General features: G+C 41.4%; 1 protein-coding gene across 21 annotated transcripts in view; it reads left to right on the top strand.

The window, feature by feature from the left end:
* Positions 1–27623, top strand: part of RYR3 (ryanodine receptor 3) — a 561484-nt gene that overhangs the window by 287318 nt on the left and 246543 nt on the right. For all 21 annotated transcript variants that reach the window (XR_010601063.1, XR_010601064.1, XM_065595380.1 and 18 more), the window contains 2 exons: positions 20648–20921; positions 22901–23015. Coding sequence is in view for 19 of the 21 variants with exons in the window: in XM_065595380.1 (XP_065451452.1) it covers positions 20648–20921; positions 22901–23015 (389 nt within the window). In the remaining 2 variants the exon portion in view is untranslated. The remainder of the gene's footprint in view (positions 1–20647; positions 20922–22900; positions 23016–27623) is intronic.

Here is a 27623-nt window from a genome sequence, read left to right as displayed (position 1 = left end):
TTTCCAGAGAGAGATTGTCCTGCCCTGGGCAGATCAAAGTTTTCTAGCCCTGTGTACACCAAGGGGGAGATGAACATCAAGAGTTATATGGCATAAGTCGAATTAGCAAAGTGGCTCTTGCATCTAGAAATATTGCACTCAAAAGTCAATTTGGTGGGCTAGTGATCAACCTCTTTTCCTGTGGAAAGAATAAACTCTCCAGGACCATACAAAATATAGGAATGAGCGAGCTGTAATTATACCATTTATGCGTTTCTGGCAGAAGAAACTATAGCTCTCACACTTGATAATATTAGCATTGGATCTTCAGTTGTCTACCTCAGAGAGGAGGTCTGCTATTGCAAGACCAATCCTTTGTCTGGTTCCAGCCAAGTATAAAATGAATACTTGGATGAAGTGATTACTAAGACTCAAATTAGTAAAATATAATTGCAATTCATCACAAGAGTAAAAAATTAGTGATTAATCACAGTCTCAGTCGCACTGTTAAACAATAATAGAATACCAATTTAAATTTATTATCAATATTTTGGGATGTTTTTCTACATTTTCAAATATATTGATTTATTTTACAACACCGAATACAAAGTGTACAGTGTTCACTTTATATTATTATTTTTACAAATTATATAATTAATAAAATTTTATTGTTACAAATATTTGCACTGTAAAAAAGATAAAAGAAATATTTTTCAATTCGCCTCATACAAGTACTATAGTGCAATCTCTTTATCGTGAAAGTGCAATTTAGATATCTATATTGTTTTTTACATAACTGCGCTCAAAAACAAACAATGTAAAATTTTAGGACCTACAAGTCAAAGCATGAAGGGATATACAAATGTTTAGCTTGTATTGTCCAGGAGGGTAGTTCAAGATGCACATTTCTGGGCACAAGTCTGGGACTTGGAATTTGCTGGTGTTGCTCTGTAATATGATTCATGGCTGGCTGGCTATGGCACTCATACAATATAGCTGGGGGTGATTTACATGCTGGAGGCTGTGTGTGGTCAGACCAGGAGTGGTTGCTCTCACAGTAAAGCAGTGTAAAAGGCACCCCAGGTTGAAGAATTGAGGGGACACAGCTGTTTCACAGTCCAGATTGCACCCTGGCTAATGTCACAGTGATACAACATGAACATTTAAAATTCAAGTCACTACTGTTGAGCTTAAACTAATAGTAACGTGTAGTAGAGCACACTTTTAATTGTATTGTCTGTGGCTATGTTAGATCGTAAGCACCTCGGCATCATGGGCGCCGGGGCCAGTGTTAGCGATCCAAATTTGGGGTTATTTGAGAGGATTCCTAAGTTACAACCCCACTCCCAAACTCCCTCCGCCCCCCCCCCCCCCCAAGTTTCCTTCTACTGCCTTGTACTGTTAAACTGAGAGGTACTAATGACTGGATGAATCACTGACTCGTCCTTGTCACTAGCTTCCACCTAAGACAAAAGCAGTTTTGAACTGAGCAGCTAGAGGTTGCTGCAGTTTGAGAGTCATGGGTGCAATTTTATTTGGGGAGGACTGTAATCAAAGTCTTTGGGGAGAGGAAACGTGAATGCTTCTCAGGAGGGAGAGATGTTAGGAGGCAGAGGAATGGGGATAGAGGGAGGGGAGGGGCTTAGGGCTGCAATGAGGGGCAGGCGATAATTGGGGATGGATGGTGGGGCAAGGTTACTGAGGTTGGAGGCTCAGGTGCAGGCATGGCACACACACCCAACGCTTTGCCAGTGCACCCCAAACCCCTGGAGCTCCCCTGCCCCCAAAACCCCAGATCTGTCATTGGACTCCCAACACACCTGCACCTCAAGCTCATCCAGTGGACTCCAACTACCTTGCACTCTGCAGCACACCCAAACCTTCCTGCACTCCACAGGTCCCTCTGCACTCCCAGTTTTGCCAGTGTACCCCAAGCCCTCTGCATCATGCAGCTCTGCCAGTGTACCTCAAGCTACTTGCACCCCAACCCTGCCAGTGCACCACAACCCCCTTCACCCAGCAGCTCTCTCCTGCACCTCACACCCAGCACCCCAGTTCTGCCAGTTCACCCCCTGAAGTGCATAGCTCTTCAAGTGCATCCCATCCAGTGCACACCAACCTTGCTGCACCCTAACTGCCAATGCACCCCAATGACCATGGAGCTCCAGCTCTGCCAGTGCACTCCAATCTTCCTGCATCCAGCACTGTGCAGCCCCACCCTATCAGTGCACTCCAGCTCTGCTAATGCACCCCAACCTTCCTGAAGTCCAGGCTCTGACATTACACCCCAACTTGCCTGCATCCCACAGCTCTGTGTACCACAACCCCCTGCATCCCACAGCTCTGCCAGTGTACCCCAATCCCCTATGCCCCACAGCTCTGATAATGTATCCCAACCCCCTACCTCCCACAGCTCTGACAGTGCTCCCCAGCCACCTTGTTCCTCATCCTTTCTGCAATCCACCCTCAGACAGTGCATCTCAACACTGCATGAGAGATATGCATAAGTGTTGGAAGAACATTAATTGGGAAATCTGAGGGTTCATGGCTAGGGCTGCAGATTTGTCATGACTTTTTTTTTTTTTTTGGTCAAAAATCACAGAGCAGTCATGATAAACTTAGCAAAAGTCATGATTTAGTTACTACTCTGTGATTTTTATAAATGGCCTGACAACCGGCATCAGTATCCTCCATCCCGGCAGCACAATCCTAATCTCAACCCCGGTGGGAAGGGAGCCAGAGCAGGGAGCTGGGCCCAGCCCCGCAGGACAGAAGCCGTAGGAGCCACCATTGCAGTATGAGTCACAGATGCAGAAAAAAAAGAAAATCATGCTATCTATGACTTTTTTCCTGCTGTGAGAAACATGCAGTCTTATTTATGGCAGACTGGAAAATGAACTGTATGGCATAGAAACATAAACAACTTTGACACCTCACTGTTTTTTGGAGATGCGGTTCATCTGTTCGACAGTGGTTACAGGGTCTTTTTCTCAAACGTAAAACTCTGTTTGTTTTTTAACAGAAACGCTGTCCGTAATTTCTCTTGCTGGCTCTGCCATATCGCCATCCTCCAACTATTGTGGAATGCAACCGGGAACACTTTTAGTTGTTCTTTCCTCCAGGCACTGCAGGAATTGGGTTATAGGAGGGAGAAAAGTAACAGCAATAGAAATGTTTGTTTACCATGGAGTGAAGACTTCAGGGAGATGCATTTCCTGCTTGCTGTGGTGATCCTGGGTACAGTAGTGGGGAGGGGCCAGGCTCGACTGGGGAACACAGTGAATGGGTCAGGACATGGCTGGAGAGGTTTGCTGAAGCATGGCTAGTAGGGCACAGCGTGTTTGTGTGTATGTGTGTGTTAAAGGGGAGACAACCTTAATTCTGCATTTCATGGTTTTCAGAAGTTTTAGTTTTGCTCAGTTCAGTCCTCTGAAAGGGGATGAAATACCACCAACCAGCCTTCACTCTATAATTAACATAGCTTTTTGCCATTGAATATATAGATAGATATATGAGGAAAAATAAAAGCCTTCTAAGTCTCTTCCTAAAAATTCATAGTAGAAATGTCATCTGTGAAATTCCTCTCTCCTCCTCCATATTGGTTGTGGGGGAAATTCTTCTTGTTTGTGCATTTTTGTTTTGTTTAAGGGTATCCCTTTTTTAAACATTCTCTCTCTCCCTCCCTGCCTCCCTCCCTCCCCCCCCCCAACCGTATGTGAGCTCCATCACTGTAGTGTCTTAGCTTCTTTTAACATATTTATCCTCACAGCACCGCTGTGATCCCCATTTTACAGAAGGGGAACCGAGACACAAAGAGACTGACTCACCCAGGTGCACCCAGAAAGCTATAGCAGAGCAGGAAACTGAACCTGCATCTCCCAAGTCCCTGACCACAACCCCATTATCAGAACATTATATAGAGCTATTTATGTAGAGGTAGCTTGACTTGAAAACACTCTCTCAGGCTACTATGTAATGCCACAATGCATTATAGCACAAACATGACAAAATGCTGATTTGTTCTCTTTCCCCACCCTACTCCCCCCAAAAAGCGGTACTAGAGAAGTAGTGACCTGATTCTGTAGATGGCTAAGTCGTAGGAAGTACATTCAGAAACAGCTGTTTTCAGGATAGGTTCCAGGTAGTTCCTATGTGGCCTAAGAAGGAGGTGGTTAGTCCTCTGCTATTTATGACTGTGTTACCAAAAATAACAATGGTGAAGCATCTCTCCATAATTAAAAAGATAAACATTTTTAGCTGCTACTAATGCATAGCTTATGCCTCTAGAGGGAATGTAGAACTTTACATCTTTGCATCTGTGCATGCCAAATTTATATTCAATAGTTTTTTTTTCCCTTTCTCACTCCTGAAAGAAGCTTTTTGATACTGTTGGTTTTTGAAACGAACTTCCTTTCCTCCCTATTGTTTAAATATTTTAAAAAGAATTGAAGTAATAACAATAAAAGTAATACTATTATTAACATTTTTAAAAAATCACAAAAAATTATCTACAATAAACACACACAATTTTTTATTCCCACTGTTATTGTATGCACATTTGAATTGGAGTATTTTAAACTACTAAAAGCCTGCATTAAAATGCAAAATACATTTCTCCTCAAAACCTTATCAGTTTTCTTAGGTAATGGTACGTCATTTCTTGTAGTATTCTATGTCATGTTTAATTGTACTACGTCCTGATCCTGCAAAGGCTTGTGCATGTGTTGTTGAAGGCAGTGGAACTGCTCACAGTGGGAAAAGTTAAGCACATGTACAAGTCTCTGTAAGAACAGGCTTTAAGCAACTGGAAATGTTAAAGGTGACCAATGTAATTTTGCATATTCGTGCACACGGTAAGTGAGAATGAAAAATTCTTCTTTGAGTGCTTGCTCATATCGATTCCAATTAGGTGTGTGCACGCCGCGTGCACAGTCATCGGAAAGTTTTTTCCCTAGCAGCACCCGTCAGGTCGGCTGTTGGAGCCTCCTGGAGTGGCCCCTTCATGGTGCTCAATATATGACCCTGCCAACCCAGCACCTCCTCAGTTCCTTCTTACCACCAGTGACGGTCGTTGGAACTGTGGCGTCTTGCTTTGCAAGTTCTCCATGTTTCCCTAGCTTCTATTTGGATTGTTTGTACTTTGTACTTCTTAGTTAGTTCTTAGTTATTATAGTTAGTGGTTAGTTAGACGTTGGGCTGGGAGGTTTACCCTCCACCCCAACTGCGTTCTCTTTGAGGGACTTACACGCCTAAGTCCCAGGGGTTCAAGCCCTGCAAGTCCTTCAACAAGCCCATGCCAATGGGTGACCCCCAGAACACTTGTTTAAAGTGTCTTGGGGAAGCACACCAAGCAGACAAGTGCAAGATTTGTAAAGGGTTTTACCCCAGAACAAAAAACGAGCGAGACTTTCACCTCAAGCACCTCCTTATGGAGGCGGCACTCAGATCGCAACCTACATTGGCGCGGCAAGACCCAGTACCGAGCTCATTGGTGCTCAGTGTCCCAGCGGCAGTGGTAGAAGGAGCACTGCGGAAAGACTCTGGCAAAGACCCGCGGCACTGCCACTCCCCAGTGCTGAAACTGGCAGAATCGACCCGGCACTGGTCCCATTCCCTGGCGCAGAGGCGGCACCTGAAGCAGGGGAGGAGTGGATTTCCGACTCAGAAATCCACCCCTTTCGAGCTGGCCAGTGGGGCATGTCCTAGAGAGGAGCACCCAGTGCTGAAGTCTTTGGAGCACCAAAGACTTCAGTCCCACAAGGAAGACCGTAGAGACCAGTGCCGTTGGTCTCCCTGGGCCAGGTCATGGAGGAGGTAGAATTGCCATCCATCCCGGATACCTTTGAGGCCATGAGGAACCTCATGGCCATGACGGCGCCGCGATCCCCGGCCCTTCATGCCAAGCCTCCAGTTCTGCAATGTCTAGAGGCAAACTGGCAATGCTCCATCCCTCGGCACTGCTGATTGAATCACGGCACCAATTGGAGTCCTGTCACTGATCGGAGTCCTGGCGCCACTCGCAATTGTGGCACCAAGTCATACTCACAGCACTGCTCCAGGTTGCGCCAGCACTCCTGCTTGTGATGCTGATCCCCGTGTCGATCCCCATCGTGCAGCAGGTCCTACTCCCAGCACCAGTCATTCTGGCACCAATCAGCGACCCCATACAGATCCCGCTCATGGCACCACTCCAGATTGCGGCACCGCTCCCCAGCATCGCAACACCACTCCCCAGCATGGTGCCACCCACCAGTCCAGCTCCACTCAGCACCGCCCTGGACATCATGATCCTGGTCTCCGTCTTCAGACTCAGAGACAGGGTCTAGATACTCGGAGCAGGACCAGCACTGGTTGGGCCATGGAAGGCCTGAGGTGGGGGCAGGGCCATAGCCTGCGCAGGGGCAGGGAACAGCGCAGTGGCCATTTTGGACCCCGTGGGTGTACCACCAGGCCCAGGGCACCCAATCTAAAGGTTCCTGTTTGGCGACCTCTGAACTGCGAGTGCTGGAGGCTTCCGCCAGTTGCCTCACCTCTAGAGGTGCTGCGGAGGTACCGTTTGCTCGCCCTCCCCTGGAACCAACCCCAGTTCCTGAGCCTGATCCAGATGTGGTTAGGCCAGTCAGAGAGGCAGGACAGGAGGCCCCTGGAAATCAAGAAGGTAGGAGGACTCTGTTCCACCATTAGCCTCCTTGTCTTCCTCTCTGGACAAGGCGGTTGCAGGCACCTCTGTCTCTGGACCGCCCCCCAATAAACAGCTGCGCCCACCAGGACCTCCTTTGCAGGGTGGCACGAAATATGGGCATGGAGATGGTGGAGTTGGAGGACCCAGTGGTCAACATCCTGGCCCCAGAAGGTCCATTGAGGGTGACTCTACCCGTCATCAAGACCATACAGGTCAATGCTAAGACCATTTGGCAGACCCCAGCCTCCATCCCTCCCACCGCAAAGGGTGTGGAGAGGAAGTATTTCATCCCATCTTAGGGGTACGAATACCTCTTCACACATCCGCAGCATTGCTTGTTGGTGATGGCTGCAGTAAACGAGAAGAAGAGGTAGGGACAACAAGCCCCAGCACCTAAGTCCAAGGATGCCAAGCGCCTGGATTTATTTGGGCGCAAAGTATATTCTACGGGGGGGTTGCAACTCAGGTTTGCCAGCCAGCAGGCAATTCTGAGTAGGTACAGCTTCAACTCCTTGAACACGATGCTCAAGTTTAAGGAGCTGGTGCCTACTGAGTCCAGGGAGGAGTTTGGAGCGATAGTGGAGGAGGGCAAGGCAGTGGCACTGACCTCTTTACAGGTCTCACTGGATGCTGTGAACTCAGCAGCGTGCACCTTATCCTCTGGTATCGCCATGAGGCATAGCTCATGGCTGCAAGCCTCAGGACTCCCGCCCGAGGTTCAACAGACTATGCAGGACCTGCCTTTTGAGGGGGCATGTCTGATTGTGGAGCAGACTGACTCTAGGCTGCATAGCCTAAAGGACTCAAAGGCTATCACGAAATCCTTGGGTATGCACACCCTGGTAACCCAATGTAAACATTTCAAGCCTCAGCAACAGCAGCAACTCTTCTATCCTCCTCATCCAAGGCAGGATTTTATAGGAGAAGGGGCAGGAATGGCAGATGAAAGCCTTCCAACCCCCCCATCCAGGAAGGGCGAGGGCCCAAATAAACTATCATCGGGTTCCAACAGGCCTTTTGAAGGTGCACCCGAGGACAACACACCATCCTCACTTCTGGATCCTTCCCCATCTTTTTTGATTCATCTCTCCCACTTCTACTGTGCTTGTTTCCAAATAACTTCGGATCGCTGGGTCCTCCGCACAGTGGAAGTGGACTACTCTCTCCATTTCTGCTCCTGCCCTCCCTCTCATCCCCTTCTCACGAGCAACTCCTTATCCAGGAGGTGCAAGTGCTCCTTGCCATGGGAGCGGTGGAGGAGGTCCTTCAGGAGCTCTGGGGCAAGGGATTCTACTCCCAATATTTCTAATCCCCAAGGCCAAGGGGTGTCTCAGACCCTTTCTAGATCTGCGAGGACTCAAGTTCATGGTAAAGGTGAACTTTGCATGGTCTCCCTGGGCACCATTAGTCCCTCCCTGGAGACTGGTATGCCACCCTGGACATGAAAGACACGTACTTCCATATAGCTATTCGACCTGCACAAAGGCGATTCCTACGCTTTGACCACAAGCATTATCAATTCACGGTCTGTCCATTCGGCCTCTCAACAACCCCCCCCGAGTATTCACCAAGGGCATGTCAGTCGTGGCCACTTTCCTCCATCGGAGGCGTGTGCAAGTATACCCTTACCTCGAAGACTGGCTGCTCAGGGGCCGCACCAGGAGGCAGGTGGAGTCTCAAATCAGATTGGTAAGATTCACATTCGAGAGACTGGGTCTCTTCCTGAACTTGAGGAAGTCACCCTTGGAACCGACCCAAAGAATGGAATTCATCGGGGCGGTGTTGAACTCAGTTCAGGTAAGAGCACTTTTGCTAGAGCCCCGTTTCCAAGCCATCACAGATATCATTCAGGGCCTCAGGCAATACTGAACTACTACAGCAAGGGGATGCTTGAGTCTCCTTGGCTACATGGCAGCCTACACTTACGTGACTTGGCTTGCCAGACTGAGGCTCAGGCCTCTACAGGCCTGGCTCGCTTCAGCCTACCGTCTGAGATGCAACAGCTTGAATTCAGTAGTCACGGTGCCGGGGCAGGTGCTCAAGTCCCTTCAATGGTGGCTCAATCCTTGGAGACGGTGCGAAGGAGTCCCCTTCAGCAGCCCTCGGCCTTCCTTGTGCCTAGTAATGGACGCGTCATCTCTGGGATGGGGTGTGCATTTGTTAAACCCCCAAACACAGGGCCTTTGGTCGCAGGATGAGCTCTCCCTCCATGTCAACATCAAGGAGCTGAGGGCAGTGCAACTAGAATGCCATACCTTTCAGGCCCAACTACAAGGTTGGTGCGTAGCAGTTCTGAATGGAACCACTGCCATGTTTTACATCCAGAAGCAGGGTGAAGCCCGGTCCTCTCTCCTATGCCAGGAAGCCCTCAGCTCTGGGAATTCTGCATAGCCCACTCCATTCACCTGGAAGCATCCTATCTGCCAGGAGTTCAGAAAGCACTGGCGGACCATCTCAGCAGGTCCTTCCACAATCATGAGTGGTCCATCAGGCTGGATGTCATACACCTTGTCTTCCAAAGAATGGGGTTTCCGCAGGTCAACCTGTTCACCACCCAGAGCAACAGGAAGTGCCCAATGTTCTGCTCCTTCCAGAGACACAGCCCGGGATCAATCACGGACTCATTCCTGCTACCCTGGGGAGGCCACCTGCTCTACACTTTTTCCCCCCATTCCCTCTCATGCACAAGGTCCTACTCAAGGTCCGCAGGGATGGGGCAGGGATCATTCTGGTAGCACCAGCGTGGCCTCGACAACATTGGTACACCACACTCCTAGTACTGTCAGTGGACGCCCTGGTCACGTTGCTTCACCTCCCTGATCTAATCACTCAGGACTATGGTCGCCTTCATCACCCCGACCTGCAGTCCCTCCACCTCACGGCTTGGAAGCTTCATGGCTGAACCCCATGGAGGTTCTGTGCTCAGAACAAGTAAGGGAGGTCCTACTTGGCAGCAGGAAGCCCACCACTAGAGCCACATATCTGGCAAAGTGGATGTGATTTACTTGTTGGTGTGACCAGCATCGTATACCCCCTCTCCAGGCACTTCTCATCTTAGATTACCTTCTGCACCTGAAACAGCAAGGCCTGGCAACGTCCTCCACAAAGGTACACCTCGCTGCTATCTCGACCTTCCACCGGGGAGCGTCTGGTCACTCCATCTTCACCAAGCCTATGGTTGGTCGGTTCCTCAAGGGTCTGGAACACATACATTCACAGATCAGACAGCCTGTCCCCGCATGGGACCTTAACCTGGTCCTCTCCAGGCTAATGGGGCCCCCATTTGAACTGCAGGAAGCTAGCCTTTCTGATCACCATTACATCAGCAAGGAGGGTGTCTGAGTTAAAGGCCCTCCTCAGATCCCCCTCATACATTTTTCCAGAGGGATAAGGTGCAACTCAGATCTCACCTGGCCTTTCTTCCTAAGGTTGTGTCACACTTCCACACTAGTCAGGATATTTTCCTGCCTGTTTTTTACCCTATGCCTCATGCCAGTAGCCATGAGCAGAGGCTGCATTCCCTCGATGTTCATATATATAATTAATGGAGATATCCCATCTCCTAGAACTGGAAGGGACCTTGAAAGGTCATTGAGTCCAGCCCCCTGCCTTCACTAGCAGGACCAAGTACTGTTTTTGCCCCAGATCCCTAAGTGGCCCCCTCAAGGATTGAACTCACAACCCTGGGTTTAGCAGGCCAATGCTCAAACCACTGAGCTATCCCTCCCCCCCAAAGGGAGGGATATCACTAGCAGTCACTAGCTTTCTACATCAAGCGCACTAAGCCATTCAGGAAGTTGAACCAGTTGTTCATAGTGGTGGCAGACCAGATGAAAGGACTCCCAGTCTCATCTCAAAGACTATCTTCCTGCATCACGTCATGCATCCACATGTGCTATGAGCTGGCCAAAATACCAGCCCCGGCTCTTACGGCACACTTCACGAGGGGCCAGGTCCTGATACAAGAAATCTGCAGGGCAGCAACTTTCACCTCTCATTACACCATCATCCGGCATGCCAGCGATGATGCAGTTTTCGGCAGAGGGGTGCTCCAATCATCGATTCCATAACACCGCCTCCACTGCCTAGGTAAGGCTTGGGAGTCACCTAACTGGAATCAATATGAGCAAGCACTTGAAGAAGAAAAAATGGTTACTCACCTTCTTGTAGCCATTGTTCTTTGAGATGTGTTGCTCATATCCATTCCAAACACACCCGCCTTCCCCTCTGTCGGAGTAACCGGCAAGAAGGAACTGAGGAGGCGTATTGAGTGCCATGAAGGCGCCACTCCAGGGGGCTCCACAGTGGACCCGCCGGGTGCTGCTAGGGGAAAAACTTTCCGACGACTCTGCACGCGGTACGCACACACCTACTTGGAATGGATATGAGCAACACTCAGTTATGAGAAAGTGAGTAACCGTTTTTTATGTCCTTATACTAATACTCATAGTTTTAAAAAATAATTTAAAGGAATATGTTGCTTTAAATATTCTACATCCATTTAAATTCTTTCTAGAGTAATTAAAGGTCAGCTAGGGAATACTACAAGTATTGTCATAAATCATAATACACTAAAGCTATCAAAAGTTTTTCAGATAGGATGCTGTATATTTGTAAATTAGAAACATGTTATCAATTCCTAAGGCTGCTTCTATTTTTAATGGTTGACTATTAAAAACACTTCTCTGTACTTATCAGTGTTTGTTAATAATAATAAATTACTGGGTCATGCTTCCAACATCTTATGTGTATCTTCAGGACTTCAGCCCTATAATGCCAAAGGTTAATCCTTCTGAATTTGTGCTAGCAGCCTACAGTAAACTTAGAAAATGGTACCCCTAACAAAATGTCAGATAAGCTATCTGGGTTACTACTTCACACATATACTGACTTAGTTAGCAGCTGTGTTCACTCATACATGTCTATCTCTCATTTAAAGCTTTGTGGAAGGAGTCAAATTACAACAACCCAGGATACTTTGTAAGCAAGAAAAGATACTTGTTTACAGCACTGAAGCATAAGCTGCCACCTGTTAATGCCTCTGGAGTATTTACAGAGATAGTTAAGATGCCATGTAATGAATTTATAATTATTCAGGATTTATAAATTCAGTTTAATCATTTAGATACACATTATTATTTTTTCATATTCTCTTACAACTTTTGTTTAATGTAAGTTGTCTTCTAAAAGTAGCCTGATTACTTTTGTGGTCAGTAGATTGTATTTTTAATTGTCTTGTTACAGATGTAGTTCTTCAGTGTAGTCAAATGTTAAAATTATGTGACAATACTAGAATATAATAGAATAAAATACTGGAATAAAACTGTGTGATTAGTACTAGAATATTTTGGTCACTGAACTGCAGTTTATATTGTGTAGAGATCGTTAGAAAGTAGAAAAGCCCTTGTGTCACACTTGTAAATGATTACTATGTTGACATGGCAAAAATTACTTCAGATGAATTTTTATTTATGTCATCAATGACAACAGTGAAGAATTACATGTAATACAGGAAGAATTTCTCTGTTACATAAATGAAAACATGAAATCAATAAGGAGATGTTGTAGGGGAGCAGTGGTATAGCAGTCTGGGACTTTGCAAAATGTTTGGGAGTTTTGTAGCTTTTCTGATTTTACTTTTGTATCATTTTAAAATCCATAAATGCAAATAATTAAAATCAGTAAGAGCAGATTGTGGAGAAACCCTGGAGGATAATGTGGATTATAGTGGATCACAAATTGAATAAGAGTTAGCAATGTGATGCAGTTGTGAAAAAGGCTAATATTCTGGGATGTATTAACAGGAGTGTTGTACGTAGGATAGGGAGATACGTATCCAGCTCTTCTCAGCATGGGTAAGGCCTCAACTGGAATACTGCGTCGTATTCTAGGCACCACACTTTAGGAATGATGTGGACAAATTGGAGAGAGTCAAGAGGAGAGCAACACAAATTATAAAAGGTTTAGAAAACCTGACCTATGAGGAAAGGTTAAAAAAACTGCTCATTGTTTAGTCCCAAGAAAAGAAGACTATGGGGAGACCTGATAAGAATCTTCAGATGTGTTAAGAGCTGTTATAAATAGTACAGTGACAACCTATAGTTGTTCTCCATGTCCACAGAAGGTCGGGCAAGAACTAATGGGCATAATCTGCAGCAAGGGAGATTTAGGTTAAATATTAGTAAATACTTTGCAACTACACTTCTACCCCGATATAACGCAGCCCAATATAACATGAATTCGGATATAACGCGGTAAAGCAGCGCTCCGGGGTGGGGTGGGGCTGCGCACTCCAGCAGATCAAAGCAAGTTCGATATAACGTGGTTTCACCTATAACGTGGTAAGATGTTTTGGCTCCTGAGGACAGCGTTATATTGAGGTAGAGGTGTATAAAGTTCTGTAAAAGGTCTCCAAGGGAGGTTGTGGAATCCCCATCATTGGAAGTTTTTAAAAACAGGTTGGATAAACACCTGTCTAGGTTTACGTGGTCCTGCCTCAGTTCAAGTGGCTGGTCTAGATGACCTCTAGAAGTCCCTTCCAGCCCTACATTCCTATTACTGTATGACATTAGGGGTGCGGGGGCTGGGCTGGGCTACTCTCCTGAAATTCTGTTGCAGGGGGTTGCCTTTCTAAACTTTCATGTGGGAGCCCAAATGCTATTGGGGGGGAGGGGGAGAGGGGAGCTCCACCTCCATGCAAATTGCTATGTAGTAGTGATATAATAAAATAACCTGCTTGTTTATTACAGTCACACCTCTAACACACAAACTGGAGCAGTTGTTCTCCTCAGACGCCATCTCATAGAATGAATAGATGAGAGTGCACTTTTAGAGCAGTGCATGGGCAGGATGATGGCAGAATGCTGAGGGAAGGCAGCAGCAAGTGCCAAGATGTGTACATAACAAACTCTCTTGTTCTGCAAAAGAATTAGCATATCCGAATAAGTGATAAAACAGGAGAATTGCATACGCATTATGAAAATGATTTTTAAATGTCACTAGTAACTTAATTCAGGGGAAATGAGACTTTTAAAATATGTTTTTCAAGCTAACTCTGTCCTTTTAAACCACTTTAGTGTTGCATTTAAGAGATTTGTATACTAAAAATGGGATGTACTTTGCAGACTGGAACATGGTCTTCTGTACTCACCTTTTTGTTCATGCTGTGTTGATGTAACCAAATCATTGGGTTACCAGCAAAAATTAAACTTACTCTCATCCCTTCTTAAAACATTTCTTAAGCAAGCCAATTGAGGTGTCTACTTTTATCTGATCCTTCAAAATGCTACTGGTTTACATAAACTGCAGCAAATTCTGCTTTGCACTAATTAAAGAGTTGGTATCATCATTTTCGACTTTCTGTAAACCGATAAATTCCATTTCTCTCTCTCTCTCTCTCTCTCTCTCTCACACACACACACACACACACACACACACACACACACACACACACACACACACACGGCAGTTAGTCTCCTTTTTTCTTGAAAGAAAACTTGCCGTTTGCTGGTCCTATAGAAAGTGAGCTGGTTTGCAGGAGAGAATGCTTCGTTAATTTCAGCAGCAGCAAATACATATTCTGTGCCTTTTCTTGCTTGGAGGTAAAGGGGAACCTGTGCATGAATATGACAGGTAGAGAAACAACAAACACCTCTTGTTGCTCTTCTGTTGACGCTCTTGCTTCTGGCTTAGATTCACAAAATGCATGCAGAGGAGACTCAGCCTCAGCCCTCCAATCTCAGCTCTGTGGTATGGGCTCTGGTTTGTCAGCGGACTCCTAGATTCTTCCCCCAGCCAAGAGGAGGGAGGGAAGAATGTGTTCTATACATCCTTGTCCATGAGGACAAACAATTGCCTTGTGTTGGCAGTGACACACAGGGATGCATGCAACATACCACTTTTGTCAGACCAACCTGGTGGGGAGCACTGTCTGACCTTGCCAGTGACAGCTAACCAAACTACAGTTTATCCTGCTATTTGCCCACAAGAGAGAAATAATATCATTTAATTGCTTCATATCTGCTTTCTCTGTTCTTGATCAAGTACCCTTTCACAGTGTCTCTTCAGGACACTGTGTTGAGTGGGGCATTGTACACAAATGTAGCCATGACTATCATGGTGTCCATCAAGTTTGCACACAACCTAACTTACACCTCCTACTTTAATGAAAGCCTCTCATAATTTAGGTCTAGCTTAGAGGCACTAAACTAGTTTAAAAGAACTAAATATGATTGATAAAGCCTTACTCATTGATATAATGATTTGTTGTTTAAATGTTTTGTACATTAATTGAGTAAATGTAACAATTCATAATTATTACAACAATTACATAAATTGTTTAAATAAACATTTATACTTATGACAATCACATAAGCCTCATATTCAATTTGTAAAATGTTTTCATAGAATTATAGAAATGTAGGACTGGAAGGGCTTTAACACGTCATTAGGTTCATTCTCCTACACTGAGGCAGGACCAAGTAAACCTAGACAATCTGTGACTGGTAATTGTCCAACCTGTTCTTAAAAACCTCCAGTCATGGGAATTCCAGTTTCCCTTGGAAGCCTATTCCAGAACTTAATTAGATTTTTTTCCCTAATATCTAACCTACATCTCCCTTGCTGAGGATTAAGTCCATTACTACTTGTCCTACCTTCTGTGGATATGTAGAACAACTGATCACCATCCTTTTTATAACAGCCCTTAACATATTTGAAGACTTATCAGGGCCCTCCCTCAGTCTTCTTTTCTCAACACAAAAAGTGCCCATTTTTCAACCTTTCCTCATAGTCATGTGGCTATGGGTGAAGAAAATACTTTGTTTTTCATTGTAAATTTAGGTTAAATTTTGGTCTCTTTTTCATTCCTTTTTATAAAGCTTTACTATTTTCAAATTCTGTGTATTTCACTGAATAGCTTTGGGAACAGACTGCCGACATATAGTGGGTGGAAAACGAAAAGTCTATATAATAAGGCACTTTGAGATCTTTTTGCTGCTTTGTTGTAGCATCTCTGATTCTAGATCATTATCAAAATGTAGGCTTGTATGCTACGCTTACTGGAATAATGCTACTGTTAGTTGTATTTCCTTAACTACTGTTTTGCTTCAGTGCAGATAAACCATTGCTAATGAAGCACACTACATTAAAACTGGGAAGCTTGATTAAAGGAATAGATAGATCAGTGATTAGCAAAGCTCTTTGCATACAAATCTCTGTGTACTGGTAATTGGACTAGAAATCTCACTGAAACAGACTTTGCAAAATCTCCAGAACATGTTAGTTTAACCAGATCAGAAATCCCATGAGTTTTTTCAGTTCTTCACAAATATTAATATTATACTTGTGTCATATTCTGGCTGGACTCCTGAAAAGAGTACCAGCAGAGACAGGTATTTTAATCATTTACATTAAAACCTTATTCAAGAACAAGGAAGATAAAATCTAATCATAGTTTGATATTCATATATCTAGTATTCTCAGGTATTATGGATAACACCTGTATGTGGATATTCAGGAACTCCAGACCTTGTATGCCAGTCTGTCAGATATACTAGCTTGCAAGACTGCTATCTGTCTATGGTTGAACAGCTTTTCAGGTCTCTCTTTTGTGCTCTAAGGCTAGCCCATACAAATTACTAGTGGTGCAAAGTTGTCGTTGGGTTTTTGTTTGGTTGGTTGGGTTTTTTTGGGTAGAACTGCTTGTTTGCAGATTGTTCTACTTGGTGATAAAGAATTTGCTTATTACAGGATAATAGATTAATTGGTGAATTCAGAAATAAACCAATTTTAAATTCATGTAAAAAAATTACTTCTCCCTCCCACCTCAATTATTTATAATGTACATAGAGGCCATTTAAACCTCATAGCTGACTTTCTGGAGATTAGTCAACTTGAATACTAAAGATAATTTTCCAAGGATATACTTACTCTGTAAGTTTATTAGTTATTTAAAAAAATCCATGTCTTTGGCATGTACTATACCATATAATTTAATATATGGAGATATATGTCCCTCATAGAGCTGGAAGGGACCCTGCAGGTCATTGAGTCCAGCCCCCTGCCTTCACTAGCAGTGACCAAGTACTGATTTTTGCCCCAAACTCCTAAGTGGCCCCCTTGAGGATTGAACTCCCAACCCCGGGTTTAGTAGGCCAATGCTCAAACCACTGAACTATCCCTCCCCCTGGATAGAGTAATGCTACTCTATCTTCTATTTCAAATGTCTTCCTTCCTCAGTAGAGCTGGGCAAATTGCTTGGAGCAAAGATTTTTTGATAAACATAGTCCCCCTTTTCCCTTTGTGAATTATCTACAAACAGGTGGTTGTTTGTTTGTTTGTTTGTTTTTTACAGATTTGTTGTTTATTCCCTGAAATGTTTCAACAAAAAATTGTACACTGTAGATTGTGTGTGGGAAAAAATCACAAGCAGATGCTTTACTGTTTTTTTTTTTTAGCTACTCATTCTGTGTAATTGCTTACCTATGTCATATAGTAGTGTTTCTGTTTCCTTATTGGATGACCTAAGCTTTATGGAAAAAAAAAGGATGATTCCCTTATCTTTCAGTGAATTATCTTTGAGCTACTGTAATTCTAATCTGTTGTGTGAACAATAAAGAAGAGATTTTCAAAACGGCCAGGAGAGAGGACTTTTGGTGTAAATACTCTTGGGAATATTTATCCATGTTAGCACTTGCAACACTTTTGCTATCCATGAACATTCTTGCAAATAAATGCTTGCTTACTGGAATCTTTGCAAATAATAAAAGAAAAGCAGTCCCCAAATACCAACAAAGCACTTGATTTTATTTGTATGAATGATCATGAACACATTTTTGCTGTATTTGCCCAGCTCTAGTCTTAATGCTTTTAATCTTCATACCTCTCAATACATTTACTGACTTACTAATAAATCAGCACAACAGTGCTGTGAGGTAGGTGATACTAATTTTATTGTACAGGTGGGTAACCTAATGAAGTGGTATTAATTGTGTTGCCTAAAACCACACAGAGAATCCATATAATAATTGAGATTAGAACTCAGTAGTTCTTACATACCAATCCTACACTCATAGTGTTAGACCAGCAGTGGGCCATATATTTAAAGGGAGTTGGGTGCCTAAATTCCTTTAAAAATCTGGGGTATGGCTCTTGTTCTATAAAACATACTATATTTTAATAAAAATTCATAATTACCCATAACAGTATGAGTTGAAAGTGCATGGTATCTCTGAAGCAGCACAGGAAACTCTAGCATTCATTCAAAGGATAAATTAAAAGGAGAGCCCTAACTTATTTTTTTCCACACTGCTCAGCTAAAAACTTACTATAAACAAGCAGAGACCACTCTGAGTAGTCAGAGAGAATAGTTGCCTTATTGTTTATATGGAGTTGTTTTCAGACCTCTAACTTTGTAAAACTAGCGTGTAGCAGTTTATAAGATGGAAGCTGGTCACATAAACAGACAATTTAAAAAAATGTGGGAGGTGGGGAATTAACTCCCTGCAGGAATAAAATAATGTCTGTTATATAAAAGGGATCTTAAATTAAACTGTTCTCATATGTGCCAGGATCAACTAATCTTTTTGTTGATTGCTTTTAAAAAATCTTTTTTCCTGGTTCATGAATTCCTTCTCCATCTTAGAACACACCAGACAGTAGAGCATCTCCTTGTGCTTCTGTTGTCATTTACACCAATGTAAACCAGGAGTTTATGCCACTAAAATTATGGAATTACACTGGTGTGAGATCAGAATCTGATAATATTCCTCAAACGGAAATCATGTTGTACTATCGAATAATGAAAGGGGTTATATCATCCCCTTATAACAGGTTCACAAACCATTTTGAGCAGGCAGAAATATATTGATCATACTTTTAGGTATAAAGAAAAAAATTGAATGATAACTACATGCATTAGAATTGCTAAGGCTGATATTGACCAACTATTGCTGCTATCTGCTTTCAGTGGCATGTGTGACATTACTTGACAGTTCTAACCTAGCCCCTAATGGCCAGGTGTTCACATTAGAAAAATCATCATTGCAATTAGTATTATTTTTAGGGCTGTCAATTAATTGCAGCTTACTCATGTGATTAACTCAAAAAAATTAATCGCACTGTTAAACAATAGAAATGTATTAAATATTTTTGAATGTTTTTCTACATTTTCAAATATATTGATTTCAATTACAACACAGAATACAAAGTGTACACTGCTCACTTTATATTATTATTTTGATTACAAATATTTGCACTGTAAAAATGATAAATGAAGTATTATATTTAGTTCACCTCATACAAGTACTGTAGTGCAATCTCTTTATCAGTCCTACTTCTTGTTCAGCCAATCGCTAAGACAAACAAGTTTGTTTACATTTACAGGAGATAATGCTGCCCAGTTCCTATTTACCAATGTTACCAGAAAGTGAGAACAGGCATTCGCATGGCACTTTTGTAGCCAGCATTGCAAGGTATTTACGTGCCAGATATGCTAAACATTCTTATGCCCCTTTATGCTTCAGCCACCATTCTAGAGGACATGCTTCTATGCTGATGATGCTCGTTAAAAAATAATGCATTAATTAATGAACCTGCATTTTGCCATATATTTCATGTTATAGCAGTCTCGGATGATGACTCAGCACATGTTGTTCATTTTAAGAACACTTTCGCTGCAGATTTGACAAAATACAAAGAAGGTACCAATCTGAGATTTCTAAAGATAGCTAAAGCACTCAACCCAAGGTTTAAGAATCTGAAGTGCCTTCCAAAATCTGAGATGGACGAGGTGTAGAGCATGCTTTCAGAAGTCTTAAAAGCAAAATTCTGATGCAGAAACTACAGAACCTGAACCACCAAAAAAAAAAAGAAAATCAACCTTCTGCTGGTGGCATCTGACTCAGATTATGAAAATGAACATGCGTCGGTCTGCACTGCTTTGGATCGTTATCGAGCAGAACCTGTCATAAGCATGGACGCATATCCTCTGAAATTGTGGATGAAGCATGAAAAGACATGAATCTTTAGCACATCGGGCATGTAAATATCTTGCAGTGCGGCTGCAACAGTGCCATGTGAACCACCTGTACTCATTTTCAGGTGACGTGAACAAGAAGCAGGCAGCATTATCTCCTGCAAATGTAAAAATACTTGTTTGTCTGAGCGATTGGTTGAACAAGAAATTGGACTGAGTGGACTTGTAGGCTCTAAAGTTTTACATTGTTTTAGTTTTTGAATGCAGTTATTTTTTGTACATAATTCTACATTTGTAAGTTCAACTTTCATGATAGAGATTGCACTACGGTACTTGTATTAGGTGAATTGAAAAATACTACCAGTATTTCTTTTGTTTTTTACAGTGCAAATATTTGTAATAAAAATAAATATAAAGTGAACACTGTACACTTTGTATTCTGTGTTGTAACTGAAATCAATATATTTGAAAATGTAGAAAACATCCAAAATATTTAAATCAATGGTATTCTATTATTAACAGTGTGATTAATTGTGATTAATTTTTGTAATTGTTTGACCGTCCTAATTATTTTTTTAATCTCAGCGGGGAAATGAAGGATGAATTGGCATGGCGCTTAAATGTACCTCGTTACCGGTAAGGATGTTGTTGTTATCCATGTTATTGTGATAAGGCAGCATGTGGAAATTGCACTGCTGCCCATATTGTATCAGTTTGGTGACTAAGTAGAGGGCTTCATTCTTAATTGCTACCAACCTGCCACTTTTCATGAGCACTAATTTTCTTAAAGGTACTAAAATTAAATTCTGAATAGGGAATTTGATTTAAAAAAAATCTTTATATGACATATTGAGAAATTAGTCTGCCCGTACTCTCTTATTATGTTGTGAATGCTTCATCAGCCACTGTTAGTCATTTGAGGTTTCAAAGTAATAAGTACTTTAATGCTTTGGCAGGGTTTCTTTACAATTGTTGCACAAATGTTTTACATAATTTGTTTGTTATTTCAGCTACTTTGAAGGAACTCATATCCCAGACTATGGTGCGCTGGGCTCAGGAAGACCAGATCCAAGATCCAGAATTAGTCCGGATTATGTTCAACCTACTTCGTAGGCAATATGACAGCATCGGTGAGCTACTGCAGGCTCTGAGGAAGGCCTACACTATTAGTGCTGCTTCTGTGCAGGATACAATCAATTTACTAGCAGCACTAGGCCAGATTCGCTCCCTTCTCAGTGTCAGAATGGGAAAAGAAGAGGAATTGCTTATGATTAATGGATTAGGGTATGGAATTAACATAATTTTCTTTTTAAGTTATGAGTAAGGGTTTCGTAATGGGATTCAGAGCCTTTCATTTCTAGGTCACTGGCTCTAGTCTGACTCAGGTAGTATCTGAATGTCATTGCTGGTTTCAGTTGGCTCCTTGGCTGCCAATCTGAATGTATAGGTCAAAACTACCAAGGATATTATAAAGACTGAACTTGGTTTTCATATCAAAAACAGCCCCTCTGGATCAGGGTGGCAGTTAATAAAAGTATTAGTGAGATGCTGTGCTGAAGCTTTGGCTGCTGATCCCCCACATTTTACCAGCTTTGTGGATAAGTAAAGGATTTATATCTCCATTGGTGTCAATCCAGTACCTTTCATGAACTCTAAATTGACTTCACTTCATTTTATTTTCATTTTTTTAAGTTTAAGTGAAAAGTCATTGCTCAAGAAAGACTGTCTGATATCTTTGTAATAGGCAAGCCTTCATTAGATATTATTAGGTTGAAACCCAAAAAGCCATCTCAGTAATAATGACTGACCATATTTGAATCGGAAGAGTAGGTAGAATTGTCAGTGAACCCTTTATAAGATTATGTTTTTGAGAGACTAACCTGAAGCATCCCCTAATGAAATAATTACATTTCTAATCCACCTCCATTGTAAAACCACCTCTCTTAAGCAGTTGATTTTTGTTGGTTCCTGCAGTGGCCACTTTAGACATATTTCATTGTAGCCTGGGCCTATTGTTTTAGTCGTACATGCGTGTGACTTAGTGTGTGTGCATACAGGTCACATACATTTTAAGTAAGAATGAAATAAGAATATTTCAGATTTTAAAAATTAGAGAGTCAATTGAATGAAAATATTTTATTGAGCGAAAGAAAGCAAGATGATTGTCCTAAGGTTTCTGAATAGTATCTTCCAAGACACTTCATTAGGCAAGAATTGATAGAAGCTGAACATGGTGTTCCTTTCCCTTACAACAGATGTAAAGTTTTCCTTTATCTTCTGGTTATTTATTTTTATTATTTTATTCTGCAAATAAATTGTCCTTTCTGTTGTTGCATTTAGCAATTCAGTATATGGTACCTAGCAGATTATTGTAAGACAGTGGTTCCCAATTTGGCCCTGATCCTGCACCATTAAAGTCTATAGAAGCTTTGCCATTGATTTCAATGATCCTGGATTAAGCCTTTTGGAAATTGAGGTTACCAGTAGCCCTTTTCGGAAGAGGTGGATCATTTCCTACTCCTTTTCCCAATCTTCTATGCTCCTCTAAAGCAGGTTGTTTTTACCATTTTTTTCTAAAATGCCAGCAATATCCAATGGACCATTGTGTCTCCTATAGCACCAGGAAAACTATTGTGTCCTATAAAGGGTCGTGAGAGCTAGGATATGTATGAAGAGGACTCAAAGTAAAAATGTTAAAATATCCCCGCTTAAGGTGACTGTACAAAATGCATTCCAAATGTACTGCACTCCTATAGCATCTTCCCTTAAAGTACCTCAGAGTGTTACAAACGTTAATGATATAAACTTCAGAAACAGAGTTAGGTAAGAACTGTCACTTCCATTTTACAAATGGGGAAACTGAGGAATGGGGCAGAAGCAAGAATAGAACCACAATTCTTGACTCACGATCATGTGCTTTGACCATTATACAATGTGTCCTTTCTTCAAGGAGACCAGAAGTAAAAATTGTTTAAAGCAGTGTTTCAAGTTGGAATCAGCATATTAGATGCGTAATATTTCATATCAAATTAAAGAAAAATGATGCCAAATAAATAAATGATTAACGTTTAAGAAGTGTCAAGCATTTCCACTATTGTGATAAAAACTCAGATTTGAAAATGATCATTTTGTAATGACCTTGAAATATGAATAATGCTTTCCATTAAAAACACAGTCTGTATTTCTGAAATATCTGTTTTGATAATTTAAATGAAAATATGATTTTTTTTAAAAATGCATTATTGACTTTTCCCCCAATTTAGGGATATAATGAACAACAAGGTGTTTTATCAGCATCCTAACTTAATGAGAATCCTTGGTATGCATGAGACAGTTATGGAAGTGATGGTAAATGTGCTTGGAGGAGATAAATCTCAGGTAATTTCCCAAGTATTTTATCATTAGTTTTATCTCTTGAACGTCAGCAAAAACCTATTAAGATGTGTAATAGGAAGCAATCTCAGGGAAAGAAGGATGCTGTTTATGGGCTATGCACACCTGTATTATTTATCTAAGTGGGATGACATCAGATATGAATTAATGTTAAGAATTGAAAGTAATTCCTTGTGATAATATAAGAAAGCTGACTAACATTATAGAAGATGATCTGTTAGGTTTGATATGAGAAGCTATACCATAATGTACAATCCTCTTTTCATATAGTTCCATCTTTAGGAATAATGCATTCTGAGTGCTTTAAGGAGGTTTGTTACTATGTAAAGCTGATTTTTATACGTATGTATGTAACTGGATGTCCTTGTAGACTAAGTAGCCTCACACAGGATAAAGCATAAAATATGTACAACTTGTAAAGGGCTGCATTGCCAACACTGAAAGCAGCTGCATGATGGGATTAATTAAAACAGTCTTAATTTTGAATTTCCAAATTCCATCTATTTGTAGGATTGTGTCTCTGCCATAATATTATTGTAATGCAGTGTTGTCTTGTTTTTTGTTTGTTTGTTTGTTTTTTTAATTTTGTGGTAGCAAATATTTCACTCAAGTCTATGGTGTATATGTATAAACATATAAGCAATGTGGCCTAGGGAATAGAGCACTGGATGGGGACTCAGAAGACCTGTATTCTATTCCCAGCTCTGCAACTGGCCTACTAGGCGACCTTGAGCAAGGCATTTCCCTCCCTGTGCATCAGTTTCCCCATCTATAAAATTAAAGACATAAGCTTTATAAATTAGAGGGTCTCCTTTTCTGCTCCCAAATTATCTCCAAGTATTTGTAACTATTTGACAAGTCTGTTCTGCAAACAGTGCACTTTTAATGTAAATACTCAAATTCTTGCTACGATTTTTAGGCATTTTTTTCTGTGAACGTTCTTGAAAATAAAAACTTTCTGCCTAAATATATGCAAAGAAAAGGGGTCTTGAGTACTAATGAAGTACATTTGCAGGTTTTATTCTCAGAATATTTGCATTTTTTAATTTTTATTTTTGTTTGTTTGTTTTAGTCACCTAACACTAGTCAGGACCTCATCTTTGCTTCCTATCAGAAAGACAGCACCTCCAATAGCACAAAGTCCTCTAGCACAGTATTGAGGCATTGATTAATTTAATTGGGAACAAGGAAAAATAGAAAGAGAGAGAGAGTGGTATGGCCCACGTAGACCTTTGTTAAAGAGAACATCAATCCAGTGATTTATTGCTGTGGTTCTCAATCTTTCCAGACTACTGTACCCTTTTCAGGAGTCTGATTTGTCTTGAATACCCCATGTTTCATTTCACTTAAAAACTACTTGCTTACAAAATCAGACATAAAAAGACAAAAGTGTCACAGCCACACTATTACTGAAAAATTGCTTATTTTCTTATTTTACCATTTAATTATAAAATAAATCAATTGGAATATAAATATTGTACTTACATTTCAGTGTGATACTTAAGCCTGTTTTTCACTTGTGAGCCTTGTCTGAAGCCCGAGCCCCAGGCAGCAGGCCTGAAACATGTAACTTAGCTTTGTGGGGCCCCCTGTGGCATGGAGCCTGGGGCAGTTGCCCTGCTTGCCACCTCCTAATGCCGACTCTGCACTTGTGATCCCACTAAACCTCTCCCGTGATCCCATTGTGAGCTGCAAACCCCACGTTGAGAAACTCTGATCTAGATTGAGTACTCCCTGGAAGACCTCTGTGTACCCCTGGTTGAGAACCCCTGATTTATTGTAGCTCTGAATCAAATAAAAGGATAGTGGTAGCCCAAGTATATTTTCAATATTTTGCTTAGCAGGCAGGCTGTCATTGTAAGAAACCTAAAATGATGTATGTCACCGTATGGAATACATAATACAAATTATGAAAAGATATAAAGAAGATTGAGGGAAAACAAAATTGTTGCTGGCAGTTATTAGAAGGTGGTCTAGTCATATCAAAGACTTCACAGGAAAGCTGAAGGCTTGACTTACACTGATGTTCACCACAATTGTTAATCGAGGTAGTGAGAACTTTGAGCACACTAATTTTTTTATTTTACTTTTTATAAAAAGAAAGAGAAAAAAATCAAAATCTAAGGCCCAAGAGAGCAAGAACTGTGGTTTTTAACTGTGTTAAAAATAAAGATAGTGAGAAACATAATCCCTACATCTTTGAAACAAGCAAGGAGAATGCAGAAATCATTCATCGATTCAGGAACCCTAGAGGGAGGGGATATGTCACAGATAAGGACAAGGTGGGTGAGGTAATATATTTTATTGGACCAACTTCTGTTGGTCTCTCTCATCAACAGAAGTTGGTCGAATAAAAGATATTACCTCACCCACCTTGTCTCACTAATATCCTAGGACCAACACAGTTACCACTACACTTCATTCAGGTATTGTGAGAGTAATGCTCTACTAGCTTGAGGCAATGAGTAAAATGTGCCATCTTGATAAACTAAAAGTCTCAGACTACTGTTCAAACATTGATTTTTGTCAGTGCTAACAAATTCAGTGGGAGGACTTTGGGAGGTAAGCCATGAAATTTATTAGATCATGCAGTATGTTGGCTTCTATCTGATCTTTGCTGGACTCAGAGTTTGCCAAAATGCAGCTTGTTTTTGGATGCCATTGCTAGTGGCTGAGATAGATACAATTTTGAATAACACACAGTCAGCTTTGACAGTAGTTGCCCAGTTATCTACCCATTAATTATATAAATATGTTTACAACACCTCTGTTGGAAACCGTATTTGACATTTGGAAGCCCCCTTATGACATCTGAAATGAAGAAGTAGAAACGTGACCATCCTTTATTTTTTGCTAGTATATCTCTATGACAAAACTCATTCTACCCATTTTGGAAACCAAGCCTGTGGAAGGGCACATTTCCTGGCTTTATAGGTGTATGTCATACAAACATAGGACCTGATTCTGATCTCATGCTGGTTTTACATAAGTGAGAGGAGAATCAAGGTCCAGAAATGCTCAAAATTACATGTTAATGGATTCCAATGTGCATGCATTGCAAAATATACAGTATTCAAGACAGAGGGGCAAATCCTCAGTTGGTGTAAATTGCCATAGCTCCATAAAGTCAATGGAACTATGACCATTTACAGCAGCAGCGAAACAGCCCCTGTGGAACTGCCGGTGTGTGAAAAGAATTTGTTTTAACTGCCAGTACCGCAGAATATGTCGTAGACATAACTTTAGGAGACTAACTGATCAGTGTGGTATTTTTCTGCCTGCCCATTGAAAAATATAACTGTTTGCTTAGTATAACAGCTGTAGAAGATCAATGTATTAAGCTGACAGAGGGAAATAAGCTAATAGTTTCTGGTACTGACCAGACTTGCCCTGTAAGTTGGATGTAGCTGAGTCTTACTGTTCTCATGCTTTTACTACCAGATGTATTAGTACTTCAGAGATTTCACCTCAGTAATTACAGTATATGCATAATAAACCTGAGATTTTCATGTAGCTTTGATCCAGAATGATTTTTTTTTATTTATTCTTTAACACAGATTTGATGCCAACAGGAAAAATTTCATTGGGGACAGAAAAGCAAGTTTTTCCAAGTTTGTTTCCCCCAGGAAAATATTTTGGACCATTTTTATAATGATGTTCTTTATTTTATTTTTCAGTAACAAAGTAACAATTCCTCACCCACAGAACTATTTTTCATTTTAACAGATGCAACCCCCCAAAATATTAAATGTCATCATGAACATTAAAAAAAAAACCAAATTTGTATTTTATGTATTGCTTCATAAGTAGTGGGAATTTTTTCACAGTTCTGTCATCCGATGAATAAAGGGATTGCTTGTTGAAAAGAATCACCACCATTTTTTAGGAATATGCACATTGGTTATTATACAAACCCCTGAATTTTCTAGTTCCAATGCTTACAATCAGTACCGTGTTTTCTGGTATGCTGTTATTACTTCTGAATATTATTGACTTAGTCTGAACCCATTCTTTACCTGAACTATGAACAATAGGTGGCATTGAAGAAGCACTGCTGCCTACATAGATATTAGCAGCCATGTTGTCATTTTGTCGGGAGTAAATGCAACCACAACAAATAAAATAAAAGTTGAACTAATTAAATATATATATTATATTGAGCCCTGAAAAGGAATGAATTCCAGTGATGCCTCAGCCTCCAGCTGGGAGTGTCCTGCTGCTGGTCCTTAAACGTTCAGACAGGGGAGGGAAAGGTCTGCAAGAACCTCAGGTCTGACCTAGAGATGCACAATCTAGAAAGAACTCAGCTTGATTTTCAGATCTCAATTTGAGTTTGCAGCAATGGCAGTTAGAAAAACATCTTGTTACTTCTAAACTTAGTTAATTTGACCTGAAATCATCTCTACACAAAAATCTTGGTTATCTTGGAGACTGCCTCACTGCAATAGTCTGAATGCATTTATTTGCCATTTTAAAGCCTAAATTCATATCCTTTTATAATTTAAGAACTTAAGTGGAATGTTTATTTAAAAGTATTGCAGTTAGGGTGACCAGACAGCAAGTGTGACGGGGGCAGGGGGTAATAGGAGCCTA

The sequence above is a fragment of the Chrysemys picta genome, chromosome 4 (assembly GCF_011386835.1).
Source record: "Chrysemys picta bellii isolate R12L10 chromosome 4, ASM1138683v2, whole genome shotgun sequence".
NCBI classification, from domain to species: Eukaryota; Metazoa; Chordata; order Testudines; family Emydidae; genus Chrysemys; species Chrysemys picta.
The sequence above is the reverse complement of the archived record's forward strand: the minus strand, read 5'-3'. Positions and strand labels throughout refer to the sequence as shown.